At 47.8% G+C, this 14,029-nt stretch overlaps 1 protein-coding gene across 1 annotated transcript in view; it reads left to right on the top strand.

Annotated features, from left to right (window-relative positions):
• The first annotated feature begins 1,431 nt into the window (after positions 1 to 1,431).
• LOC119398799 (uncharacterized) overlaps positions 1,432 to 14,029 on the top strand; it is a 36,546-nt gene continuing 23,948 nt past the window's right edge. Inside the window, exons 1-4 of the mRNA XM_049417608.1 lie at positions 1,432 to 1,452; positions 6,500 to 6,646; positions 8,436 to 8,461; positions 10,304 to 10,365. Coding sequence (XP_049273565.1) covers positions 6,575 to 6,646; positions 8,436 to 8,461; positions 10,304 to 10,365 — 160 coding nt within the window. The 5' untranslated portion in view covers positions 1,432 to 1,452; positions 6,500 to 6,574. The remainder of the gene's footprint in view (positions 1,453 to 6,499; positions 6,647 to 8,435; positions 8,462 to 10,303; positions 10,366 to 14,029) is intronic.

The following is a 14,029-nucleotide window of genomic DNA, read 5'->3' as shown; positions in this document are numbered from 1 at the left end:
GATTTTTTCGCGAGTAATATATTCACATTGTGGGCTTTATAATAAGGCCGGGATAATAGATGATAAAATTAGCGTGGGAGCGATGGAAGCAGAGATATTTCAGAATGTCGTGACACAGTTGAGAAAAATAACATTTTTACCCACACTGCGGCTTCATTTTCGCAATGTAGGGGTCCAAGTAAAAATACGGTTTTATACATCACTGTGTGGGATGCTTCGTTGTTATGGCAGATAGAAAGTTTGAAAAGTTCCGTTTGTTTTAAGCGAGAACGTCAGTATTGCTTAAGCGTGTTCGACCGTATATAATATGCGCCAGAACAAAGGCTGCTGGTTCCGGCGGAGTACTTAGAGTGAAGAACAGCAGACGCATCTGTGAAGCCATTTATTGAGGTTGCGGCCTGTGTATGTGTATGTGTATCTGTGCAGCATATCTCACGTAATAACCACCACAAATAATAAAACAAAGTGCTTAACCGGAACTGAAGTAAACCAAGGATACACGGTTGCCCGTCATCTGGTGCTCGCTAGGGTATTTTTTATATTGCGCCTAATTGGTTAATTAACTGCGATCAATTATGCAAGTTTCTGACATTCGCATGAGGACCAAGTGCCTTTCGCCCCGCCACGGTGGTCTAGTGGCCATGGCGCTCGACTGCAGACCCGAAGGTCGTGGGTTCGAATTCTGCCCACGGCGGCTGCATTTTCGATGCAAGCGCAAGTGTTTGAGACCCGTGTACTTACATTTAGGTGCACGTTAAAGAACCCCAGGTGGTCGAAATTTCCGGCGCACTCCACTACGGCGTTTCTCATAATCAAAGCTTGGTTTTGAGGCGTGAAAGCCCAAATAATATTATTAATATTAATTTGTAGAGTGCATTCCAAAACTACCAATGCAATTTCTTGTGTCAACGTGCATGCTACTTCCTGATTTTGTTTCCGGCGTTTAAGGTAACCCCATGAAAAACGAAATAAAAGAAGCTGACTGCGCTCATGCGCTACCGTATTACAGCGATTTCAGCCGTGCTTAGAGCGAACCGCCAACCTATCGCTTATCTGGGACGACTGCGGTTCCTTGACCTTTGCCGCCGTTCACAATGCAAACACGCTGTGAAGCTGATGCCTAGAGCACTGGCACCTCATTTCGCCATGGCGCGTGCGCACTGCTCTTTCGCGGGAAGCAAGGTTGATGACGCTGAAATACGGTAGAGCACGAGGACAGTCGCGGAAGGCTGTAACCGAGCTCATTTAGAACAATCGTGTCATTTGAGTTTGTTTAATAAGGTGACTCCTTTGAAATAATGCAGACAGAAAACACCAGAACAAATATATATTATTTATTAAGAACCATGAATCCGGGTTTCATCAATGACGTTCGGCTTTCTTACTCTTTCCTTTTCGTTGAACCTGATTGCAATTGGATACAAAGTGGACGTGATAACCGACGTCGTACAGGTAAACCATTTTGCGTTATTCTGTGAGCACATTTTTGTTTCTTTTTTATTGAGAGAACTAATGTATTTTAACATATAATAATGTTTTGTTAATAGCTTCGAAGAAAGCTTTTCAGTTCGATTGTGATCACTACAGGCGCATTCCCGCCGTCGCCGTCTGCGCGTGCGTCACCGTGAAGTTCCGTATAAAATCCAAGGTTGACGACATAACCCCTCTTGTCGTATACTTTATGTGCGGGTGAAAGCGTAAGGATAGGGGCGGGCACCTAGCACGTCGACAGGATAACTGGTAATCAATAAGGTTAACTGACTGGATTCCAAGAGATGGCAAACGCGTGAGGGGGAGGCAGAAAATTAGGTGGGTAGATGAGAATAAGAAGTCCGTAGGTATGACGTGGCAGCAGAAAGCACAGAACCGGGTTGATTGGCGGTACATGGGAGAGGCTTTGCCCTGCAGTGGGCGTAGACAGGCTGATGATGATGATGGTGATGATGATAAAAGCGTACGAGAGCAGCCGCCGAATGCGACTCAAGCGGAGAGGAAACGCGTCAGCTGCACCGTCACGCACAAGACCCATGGCGGCTCCGGAAGAAGGATCTTCCGGAGCTGCCACCCTATCCGACGCCGCTGCTGGCCCCGCAGACACGGCCAAGTGAGACACAAATATCCGGCAAGAAGTCAGAGCAGCTGCTGCTTGCACTCATACGCAACACCAGTGACGAAACTGTCTGCCACTCATATGGGTTCCGTTACCGAATTGGAAGAAAAGAGACTGCTGAGGCTCCGCATGGAGCGGTAGGTGTGTAATGTGGGCTAAATGCAGACATATTTGCAGTTTCTTGTTGAAGAACATCTTGAACGATAAATATATCCAACTTGTCGTCCTTGAGGGGAGCATGAGAGCTTGGAATAATAGAACCCAGTTCGTGACTTGGGGCAATTGTTATGTTATGGCGCAAGGTCTTTACAGCATGAAGTCACGGCCGTGTTAGGTAGTAGGTCGAATCATTGCAGGACACGCAATAATTTATGCTTTGTGAAAGTGCCGACACGTTTTAATGATGCACTCAACCGTTGCGAAGTTCTGGCGATGCAAGAAGTTCAATGCAAATCTGCAAAGCCCTTCAAGAAGTGTTCACCCTTATAAGCCTCCGGCATGTCGTTGTCCCCTTTTGAGTAAATAGTCAGAACGGCTTGACTTTAAGCTGCAGAAGTGTAGATAGCTGGACCAGTTGGTACGAATCCATGGAAGTAAACAGCGCGAAAATCAAGACGACGCACACAGGAAGAAATGACAACAGGCGCTGACTTATATGTTCACTCCTGACTGTATGTTCACTCCTGATTAAAGAAGCTTAGTTGAAAGTAAGGGCCTGTTCTTGTCTTTTCTTCCTGTGTGCGTCGTCTTGATTTTTGCACTGTTTACTTCGATTATTGTAAGCGATGCACAATTCAGTAGATATCTGGGGAACGACTCGGAAGCTCTTCCGGGTCTCAAGTTTGCGTGCAACGTGTCTTCCGAAAAGATGCAGCAGCTTATTCTTTGCAGGTTTCCCAGGTTCTCGGGTCTGCGCATCTAAACCAAACCTATTGCAGTTCGTCCCCATTGAAATATCACGTTCGCCAGCATATGTACAGCGTCATACATGTTGTGGATGCCGACACGATCGTACCACGTAAATCAATATTAGAAGTCGACCTTCCCAGTGCCAGTAATATTTCCCGGGTGACGTACATGAGGGCCGACTTGCAATGGCCTATAGACGGCCGTAAGAGCGTCGGTAGCCATGCAGCTCGAACCAATGTTGCACCCTCTGCGCGGAAAGAGATACAATTTTCCGACAGACATCCCCGCACCTACACCAAATGTTACGGGAATAACACTTACAATACGTATACACATGAAATACATGGCCTTATAGCACTATGGCCAAGGTGATGATGATGATGATGACGATGATTATCGCCTTTATGCATGGCTCAAACCCACTCTGGGGGATTGGCCAAGAAACGAACTATATATAGAGAAAAGTGGTCACATGAATTATATGAGTCATGAATAGAGAATCCTTAGAATAGATTAGCAATGCTAATTTAGAAATTAGAAATTAAAATCGCCCTGACTCAAGAATTTTTCTGCAGCGGAACAGACATCCCGGTGACAATGACCTAATGAGGAGGCTCCCAAGGATAATATATTAGAAGCAATGAAATCTAATATAATTCGGTTAAATACCGCTTTGAGAATGTTCTTCTTCAGTAAATTCTTCTTTAGTAAATGATAAAAAATAATGTTAAACTGTTTTGTCCTTGTTGCAAAACAAGCAAAGAGGGGAAGGAGCCAGACCATTTCTATGCATATAAAAGTTTTGGAACGTTACAGCGCATTTTTTATAAGTAACTGCCTCTCTTCTTCTTGAACAAATATTCCTACCCCAAGGAAACAAGAGGCATCGATATTCATTTAGATGAGTGAATTATGTTTCACAAGAGTATTCAATCATGGCAGGACTTCTAAATCTGTCACGAATTGTGAGTGCTGATGTGGAAGTAATATGGAATATGGGACGAGTGAGAGTGGCTTTCGCCTGAGTGTCCACCATTTCATTCATTTTTGACCCTTTATGGCCCGGTACGCAGATTAATCTCATCAAAGTTACGTGGGCTGGAACAAGAAAATGAAATGTGCGTGATAATTGAGAATCACTATTTGCAACGAGTGCTGAACACAAAGATAAATAATCTGTAACTATAACCCACTTGAGGTTGATGGGCGGAGTTTTCGAAAAGCCACAATCACCGCTTGAAATTCCGCCGAAGGTACCGATAAGAAATCGGGGTCTTAGTGAGAACGACCAGTGGAAGGTCTCAGAGAAAATGCCAATGACAGATTTTACAGTCGTGAAGCATCTGCAGCTAGGATAAATGATGATGATGATGATCATGATGATCTCTCACTGATGGCACTTGCCCACAAAGGGAGATGGATAGGTGATACGATCGAGCCAGGATCGACGCGCTTCGACATCTTGTTCGCCTTATAACATGATTGTATGCATGGCGACACATACCCCTATGCGACAATATTTAGGAGCATGTTATAGGGCTATTAGCCCCGAGAACGAACACTGGCGGCGCGGCAGTCGCAGTGATGTGACGTCACGGCAAGGACTACCGGCTCCGCGGCCGATGATCGCCTTTTTCTGCGCCCGCCGTGCACCCGGCCTTTCTCGAAACGGTGGTGGTTATTACTCGCACGGTAGAAGGTGGATGTTTTTCACTACTAGCGAAGGTTCAGTAAGCTGCAGAAAGTTTGAATAATATAGCTTATAACGGGCAAACTCCCGTCCGAACGGAAGATATTTGTTGCAAGAAGCAAGACATTCGCTGTTTTCACCGCGTATATACTCCAGGAAATCGGTTCTAAAAAAAACATTTACGCTAATAGTTCTAACTTCATTACAACTTGGCGTACATGGGTCCCGAAGAATTACAAATACAATTACGATGGTGTGAATTCACTAACTACTGCGGTTTGTCGTACAAGTTATGTCGTCGGCCTCGGCAGATTATCTAGGTTATTTGACAAAGTTGCGCTTTCTGCTACAGGAGACTTCAGATGAATCTGCCTATCATGAAGAGTTACTTAATATATCCGCAGCATTAAACAAAATAATGCTGCCACACAAGACGGTTTAGGAAACACTGATTTCTTCTCAACATTCGTCTGCGATTATGTGGCCGTGTACTCCGATTTGCATGGACTGGTGGTCCAATCAACCGCCGCGCCACAAGCGGTGATGTTAAATTCACGTGGGAGCACTGTTGATAGCAATCGCTTCCAAAACAAACTCCTGAAAGTCGAAATTAGCGTTCTGAACTGTTTCGATGGTGGTCTCAGCGACGTGGCTTACGTAATAATTAAACGTCCTTCGCCTCAATGAGCCAATGACTGGTCTCGCACGTCGTGTCCGCATACAGGTTGATGGCGGTCAGGGGTAATCAAATGCAAGAGAAATTAATTTGTGAGCTGGCTATCTAACATGATACTTAGGAGCGCCGTTGACGATGCGGCACGAAGACACAACCTGACAGCATTAAGTTTCATCATTCATCAAAAGTTTGAGACAGGCGAAAAGCGGCCGTAAACAACAGAACAGCGTAGGAAGCGAGCGCACGTTATGTAGGCGCGCCACGGCGGGCGTTGAAGAGTCCGTGCTTTGAGGTCACCCGGGCCTCCCGCCAGGCGGCGCCACTCCAACTTCTTGGGGCTAATACAATCACACGGACGATTTGCCGCTAATGAGAATCTTAGTGATGGCCCTCACTCTCCCGGAGCCGTAATTTGGTAGAACCAATATTGAGTCAACCTCATCGACAACGTGAGGACGATATGTTTGCTAATGAAGAGCTTCAGCGTACCCTTTACCTAATGTTAAGATTCGTCACACATTGATTTGACTTCGACCCCACCAGTGTGTCATGAATCTTGAATCGTTTCCAAAAAATGTACAACCAATTCAGCGCAAGCAGGCGCAATTGAAGCAGAACAGTGAGCAACGAATTGCGCTAACCTGCCCATTCGTTGTTCTTTCTCTTTTGGTTTTTGTCCGCTGCCGCATAAATGTTTTTCGCGCTGTATTTATTTATGGAGGCGGCACAAATTCTTGTACTTGCAGGCCCTAAAGTTCTTTTGACAATCTATTGAAGCGGAACGAGGCGTCACCATATGGTCTCATGGTTCTTAAAGGGGCTGCTGCGGCCAAAGATTCCTGATGATAGTTAAGAAAACAAATTCCATAAAGTGAAACACCGTGCGAACCTGTCTATTTGTTTGTATGGTGTTAGGAATGCATAGAAATTGGCTATTGTTTGTTTGAATATTAGGAATATTGATAAGACAATAATAATAATATAGACAGAAGTTTCACTTGAAAATTTTAAAACATTTCTGCCCTATGATTTGCCATTGCGCAATCTTGTTGAACACATTCTGTTTATTTCCAATGTTGGCTGGTATTTTGAGGGCTTTCACTTATGTTCGCAGTTTCTGCACCAAAATAGACACCTACATTTGGTTGCGTTGTCGGATGGCATAACACTCGGAACAACTGTAAGGTGTATGCAGTCCAACTTCTCATGGAGTAGCGCTAACGTTGCTGCACACAATCTCTTTTATCAACAAACTGTACAGGTGAGTCGTTTACTTCGTGCCTCACAAGCAGATTTTGAAGCACTTGGTAAATATGAAGGAAACTTAAACAGCTTATCACTTCGACAAAACGTTTTGTGAGAGCGAAGGAAGAGTTTAAGCATTGTGGGAGAGAGCTACACGCAAAATTCCGCTGTTAGCGATAGGCACTAATATTAAAAGCGTTTTTTTATTTTAACCTTTTAACGTATAAGACCCCACAACACTGCATGGAACTGCAGCGACATTCCCGAGGGCAATACCACACTGCATTACATCGCTCACGCGGCGTCCTCGATGCTAAACTATTGCATTTACCCAGCTCCGGATTCGCAGTGTCTTCTCGCGGCTTATGGAGCTCTGACGCTCACACAGAGTTGCTGCTAGGTATGCGATCGAGTTAGTTGGGTGTCGTTCCGTAACGTGTAACAGCGCTCACGCAGACAGGTATATTTCCGCGTTCTTAGCGCCGTGTAATGGCCAAGTGATGACTTCTTAGACATAACAATAGTACATCGAGCTTTAGGATTATTCCTTTGCCTATTTACCCAACGGGGCAATGGGAAGTGATTTAGAGCTCTCGCTCTGTCGGGCGTGTGGTTGTAGCAGTTCTTGTAACAAAGTTTATTATGCTTAAATACACGACATAGTATCGCTTGTTTCCATCACCGTCGCCTCTCAAACCTTTGTAATGCTGAAGGAAGGACGATAGAAGGAAGAAAGAAAACAAATGCAGAAGGCAGGGAGGCGAACGAGAAAAGTGCTTGTTTGGCTACCATACATCGGGGGAATTTGAAAAGAAAATAGAAAGAGGGAAAAACAGGTGGGAAAGAAGTATGTAAATGAAGAATAAATGGGCTGACACGTTTGGGATTGCAACATTGATGAGAGGCACTCACGGAAGCCCGTCGTCATGAAGAAGCACAACAGTGCCTGCTCTGCCTTGTGGGCTGATGACTCATTAGGCAGTGTTCAAGCAGTACCTGCACGGAGAGCGTCCGACTGCCCAATCGTTGCAGCGCGTCAGAAAGTTTTCGTATTTCTGAGGCGAATTGAGCGCAATAGCATAACCAGTGCTTGATGTTTTTCTTCAGTGTCGCGGACCTCGGGCACTCCAATTAATGTTGCGTGCAGTTGCGGGAAGGGAACCTCTACTCAAAACCTCTAGAATACACTGTATTCGGTCAGGGCGCATGATATAAAAGACAGATTTTCATGCGCTAAGCATGTCGTCCACAACAAAAAGAAGGTAAACAAATATTCTTAAGCGATGGTGTTTTAATGGCAGCAGTGGATACAAGTGAGCACGGGATGGCTACAAAAAGGGCTAACTAGGAGCAGGAAGCGATCACACGTCGTCTTCATCTTCTCTCTTTTCAAGCCCTGCGTTCACTTTCGAGTTACGAATTCATAATTTGTAATTACGAATTTACGAATTCCATACGAATTACCATACGCCTGGTCACCAGACACTCACGGAAAGCAACCATCTTTCCTCCATCACATCGTGCTGCAAGCCGTCATCCCCAAGTCCGATTATACGACGTCCTGACCCAATTCCTATAGTAAACATATGAGTAGGCTGCTTAAGAGATGGATTGCTTTGTCTTCACTTTCCGACTCGACACCAAAGTTGGCGAGCATAGTACTGTTCACATTTGCATAAAAAAACGTAGATATGAAGTGCACAGTGCTGCAGCATAACAAGTTCCTAGGCTGCTATACATTTTTTGTTTATTATGAAGATTATATTTGCTGCAAGTACTAGTGATAAACGTATTTTTTATTTCAGAATACCAATGCCGCCTGGGTAAATAAGTAAGTATAATTATCGTGTAAGCAGTATATACCGTGCTGTAGTACAGGCTGCTCTCTAGCGCTTTGGCATATGTACGAATGGGCAATCTGTAATGGCTACCTAAATCAGTGAATGACCTTCGAGAAACCACAAGTTTAAAAAAATATATTTGTTTGTACGTTTGTACAAAAAATTGTACGTTTTTGTAGATATTGTACGTTTTTGTATGGGAGTATGCTTATGTCAGCGCTTGATTCCCACCTTTCTTCTTTGTTTCTCATTCAGCTGCGTTCGATTCGCCGCTTTTTTTTCGCATTCTACACAACAGTCGGTAATATTTTATATGTACAAGTGTCCACACAGTGTACACGATGTAAAAACTGTGGTGAAATAAACTTAAACTCAAACAAACTAACGAGGGTGTGTGCGCGCTCTATAAATTATTCATTTAGCGTATACGTACATACGTCTCTCGCCTAATTATAACCTGTAATCTGAATAACTGATGGATATATTATGAAATAATATTTTGAAAATATTCCATGAATACTACGCTCGACAGCGCGCGATCTATTATGAAGTTTTATACAAAGTGCAACCTGCCCGCCTAGTTTTTTCTAATGGTTTTGGGACGTTAAACCCCAGATATTATTATTATTATTATAGTTTTTTCTAATGTTACGCAAATGATCTCTGTGCACGGGCAGACACTGTACCGTGTCCTCACTTCCTCTCTGTGCGCTGCACTAATACGGCGATCTGGGCGAGTTGGTGTACTAACATCTTCGGGATTGCATCTTCGAGCGCTCGTGTTGTGCGTTTCTTGTCCTTCGTCCGTGCCGCGCTGCATATTTCCCGAAGATGCTGTGCGCTGCAACACACTGGACACACTGTACAGTATTCCCAAAGCCTTTCAGTACACTAGGCGGCACCTGAAACGCTGTTTTTGACAATAAGGAATGGACTGAAATCATCTTAATTTCAGAACTGTATATTTACCTACAAGAAAGGCACTGGTGTGAAAAAATGCGATAGCAACAAATTAGAATGTAACAAGAAGAATGGAAGGCAGCTGGAGTCTCGCAGCGCGCCGCTAGGAGCAAAGAATGCAGGAAAACAACGTACACAGGATGAGCGCGAACTAACAACGGTTACGGCTCGACACTTGCAGCGTGCTGCTCAAACACAGGGAAGGCTGCTCGAAAATAACGCAGTTATACACAGGACGAGCACGAAGAAACAACTGTCACAGATGTCACTTGGTGTTTGAGCAGCGCGCTACAACCCAATTTTCTTAGACATATTTTTTTCTCGAAAAGTGCGGCGCGTGAAGTGACCCCTCCGCGTCTCCTGCCGCGCGGTGGCGTTCAACACATTGTTTGCCCGGTGTTCCATATTTCGACTGGGTACCGAAATGGGCCATTTCCTAGTGCACGCCTCGGGGGCATTTTCACGCTGAATCAAAATCAAGGAGCGTTGGTTTAAGGCGCGCCCTTCGGGCAGTCTCGCTGGTGATAGTGCACACGCTGAAGCACCTTCGAGCTCTGTGTAGCGCCAGTGGTAAATTGTGTATAAAAATAGCTGGCCGTTAGTCTTCCTTAGAACGGATGGTGCGTGGACTAGTTGTCTAACACGCTGTGCTGAGGAGTGAGGGATAGCAGGTTCGATTCCCTGTGTCGCGCTTCGGAATCTTTTTCTTGCGTTTTATGTTTTCTTTCTGACTTTCCCTTATTCATACATACATATATACATGCCTATAACAACCGGGACATGACGGCGATGGCAAAAACCCGCCGAGAGTGTACATATAGTAGCGACGGTTTAAACGATCGTTATAGCAACATGTTTTCTAAACCTTATAGGTCTCTGGAACTTAAAGTCCGAAGTTTCGGTGGTCCTATGACATTTGCCTTTCTCTCAACAGGTAAGAAAAGCGTGAGCTTCCCCCTTTGATGAGTGTGCGTATATATATATATATATATATATATATATATATATATATATCACGGGCTTTGATCAAGCGGCCGCACACACACACAGATATATATATATATATATATGTGTGTGTGTGTGTGTGTGTATTCATTTTTTTGAGAATTTTCGGAGACATTTCTTAAAACACCCTGCTTACCAGGGGGCGAACTTGAGCCCAAAGCTAAAAAAATGAGCCACCATCCCGCCCTGCCTGCGTCCCTGAATTCCAGCGAAAATACATCAAACACTCCACATGCTGATTGGGGAGGGGGTCGGTTCTATTACTACTTTAGAGTAATGGTATTGATAATCGCTTTGTCGTTGCTGGGGTAGACCGCGATTGGTTCCGCGACCATTTTCAGTAAGTGAGTGAGCGACAACTTTATTCATCAAGGGGTGTGGGGGTAAGGGGGGTTCAGGCTACATATGCTGCGAGGCCGTGCTTTTCAATGATGTTTTCAGCTCGTGCCAGGATCCGTGTCTGGACTTCTCGGTCTGTGCTGAAGAGAAGGGCCTCCCATTGCTCCTCGGTGTGGGGCGACGAGACGAGGTCGGTGGGTGGGAGATCCTCCGGGCGAGCCCAGAGGACGTGATTGAGCGAGGCAACGCCTCGACATATGCGGCATCTTGAATCGATGACGCCCGGGTGGATGTAGGTGTATTCAAGAGGGCACTGAAAGGTACGGGTCTGCAATCGGCGCCAGGCTATCGGGACCTCTTGGGACGGCTGTCGTGAGGGGGTGGGTAGGCGTACCGTTCAAGGCGATAGTGCTGGGCGATGTCATGGTAGGTGACCAGGGGCTCCGGCACTAGGGCGTCTGACTCCAAGGAGCCCACCGCTCGGTTGAAGAATCCACGAGCGTGTTGGTGGGCCGACTCGTTGCCGGGGTGACCCGAGTGGGCGGGGGCCTAGACCAGTTCAATGCGGCGCAGGTTCGTCCCGCAGCAAGAGCGGGCGAAGGAGCCGCAGGGTGGAAGGCGAGACGAAGCGTCTGGCGAAGTTCGAGATGGCGGACTTAGAATCGCTGAGTACTACACTAGCTTCGGTAGACATGGCAGCCAAGGCAATGGCGGCCTCCTCCGCCTCGACAGCGTAGGTCGTGCGCACGGTGCCGGCTATGACTGTCGACTTCGCAGGCACCGGCGAGGAAGGCGAGGCACAGACGATGGCAAAGGCGTCACCGAACGAGGTGTAACGAGCAGCGTCCACGCAAACGACGGCTGGGTGGTTGGCGTACTTGTTACGAAGCATGACCACGCGGGCTTGACGGCGGGCGTCATGGTGGCCCGCGAGCATGTTCTTGGGTAGTAGCTTGATGTAGAAGACCGCCCGAAGGACGTGCGGTAGTGAGACCAGGTCCGGCGGATGAGAGGGGGAGGTATCGTGGCCGATGGAAGAGAGGATCCAGCGACCAGTCCGTAAACGACAAAGGCGTTGCACTTGAGCGGTACGGTGAGCTTCAACCAACTCGTCGATGGTATTGTGTACCCCCAGGCGGAGGATGCGTTCCGTTGACGTGTTAGAGGGAAGACCGAGGGCAGTCTTGTATGCACGACGAATGAGCACGTCGATCTTGTCGCGTTCGGATTTAAGAAAGTGAGTGTAAGGCAGGCCGCAGGTGAGGCGAGAAATGACGAAGGCGTCAATTAGGCGGAGCAGATCACGTTCGCGCATACCCCCGCGCCGCGTTCGAAGACGAGCTAGCATGCGCGCAGTCTGCTGAACCGAAAGCGAGAGCTGGTCAATGGTGTGAGTGTTGCGACGGTTGGATTGCAAGATGAACCTCAGCACGCGGAGATGCGAGACAACGGGAACGGGGGTGGAGTTGGCGTGAACCATGATGGTGGGATGGGGTGTCTTGAGGCGGCACCGGTCACGGGGCCGTATGAGAAGGAGGGCTGATTTCGCCGCTGAGCATGTAAGGCCAGCAGCGTGCACATGGTCCATGACAACGTCGGTGGCGCGTTGCAAAGTGAGCTCAATATGCCCGTCGGAACCTGACGTGACCCGAAAAGTCATGTCGTCCGCATACAGGGTGTGTTTTAGGCCAGGGATGCGGTCGAGCTTCTCAGGAAGCGAGCGGAGGGCGAGATTATAAAGGAAAGGCGACAAGACTGCGCCTTAGGGTGTACCGCGAGAGCCGAGAGCGAACGTGGGAGACGGAAGATCTCCCACGATGAGTTCGGCAGTGCGACCGGTAAGGAAGCAGCAAACGTAGTTGATCCGAGTGCCGGGGTTGAGGGGTCCAAGTTCAGTGAGGATAGCCGAAAGAGAGACCTGGTCAAACCCCTTATGAAGATCGAGGCTGAGGAGAGTCTTCGTGTCTGAGAAAGTGGATGAGGTGAGGAGGTCGTGGTGAAGCTGCAAGAGAACGTCTTGCGTTGAGAGGCCAGGGCAGAAACCGAGCATAGTGTGGGGAAGGAGGCCATGGGCATCAACGTGCGTTTACAAGCGAGCAAGAACGGCGTGTTCCATGAGCTTGCCGACGCACGAGGTAAGGGAGATAGGCCGGAGATTCTCAATCGTGGGTTGCATGACTGGTTTTTGAATGAAAGCTACGTGCGCATGCTTCCACGACTGGGGGATATTGCCGGAGTGCCAGCAGTCATTGAGGAATGAAGTAAGGGCGGCGACCGAAGGGGCGTCGAGATGTTGGGGACTCGGTCTGGGCCAGGGGCAGAGGTGGTGCGTAGCTGTTGAAGCGCCGCGCAAACCTCCGCTTCCGTGATGTTGGCGTCTAGTTCGGGATTGGGGGACCCGGAATAGGGCGCAAGAGGGGGAGGGAGACCACGAGACGGCAGGAGTTAGAGGTATTTGGCAGCCAGGTCTGCCATCAGCGATGATGTGTAGCCGGGATAGGCCTGAATTACGCGCTGCAATTGCTGCCGGGTGACCGACTTCGCGGACGTACGGTCGAGAAGATGGCGTAGGAGATGCCACGATTGCTTGGAGCCCAGCTGATTGGAAAGTCCTGAGCACTTCGAAAGGTCTTCGATGTCGGCAATGGCGGAGTGTTGGCGACACGCACGAAACGCGTCTCAGTCCATGTGACGCATAACATATGGACGTGGCTTGCACGGGGACGTGCAAACTTGCATGGTGATGACATAGTGGTCGCTGCCCAGGGATTGATGTGTGTTGGACCAGCGTGCATCGCGGACGTAACGGCAGTAGCTGAGATTTGGGGTGGTGTTGCGGCACATGCTGTTGCCGACGCGCGTAGCTTGCGTGCGGTCAGTGAGCAGTGTGAGGCGAAGATCATGAGCAAGTTGCCTCAGCCTCGTGCCCGGGCCGTCGGCCTTGGGGTAGCCCCAATCCGGGTGTCTGACGTTGAAGTCACCGAGAACCAGGAAAGGGGATTTAGCCGCTCTTACTGTTGCGGTGTGGAGTAGGGCGAGCAGAGATGAATCTTCGGTGACCCGGGGGGTGGTTTGTAGACATTCAGTATAAAGAGAGAGGGACCTTCTCGTCTCTGAGGTAGAACTTCGATAAAAATGTGGTGGACCGCAGGGAAGGGTAAATCGACAAGGTTGACCGTAAGCGTCCGTCGGGTGAGGAAGGTGCGGGATGATGAGCCACTAGATTGTGGGCAATGTAGCCCGACAGAGAAACA

The sequence above is a fragment of the Rhipicephalus sanguineus genome, chromosome 7, assembly GCF_013339695.2.
Source record: "Rhipicephalus sanguineus isolate Rsan-2018 chromosome 7, BIME_Rsan_1.4, whole genome shotgun sequence".
Classification (NCBI taxonomy): Eukaryota; Metazoa; Arthropoda; class Arachnida; order Ixodida; family Ixodidae; genus Rhipicephalus; species Rhipicephalus sanguineus.
Note: the sequence above shows the minus strand (reverse complement) of the source record. Positions and strands in the feature narration are given on the sequence as shown.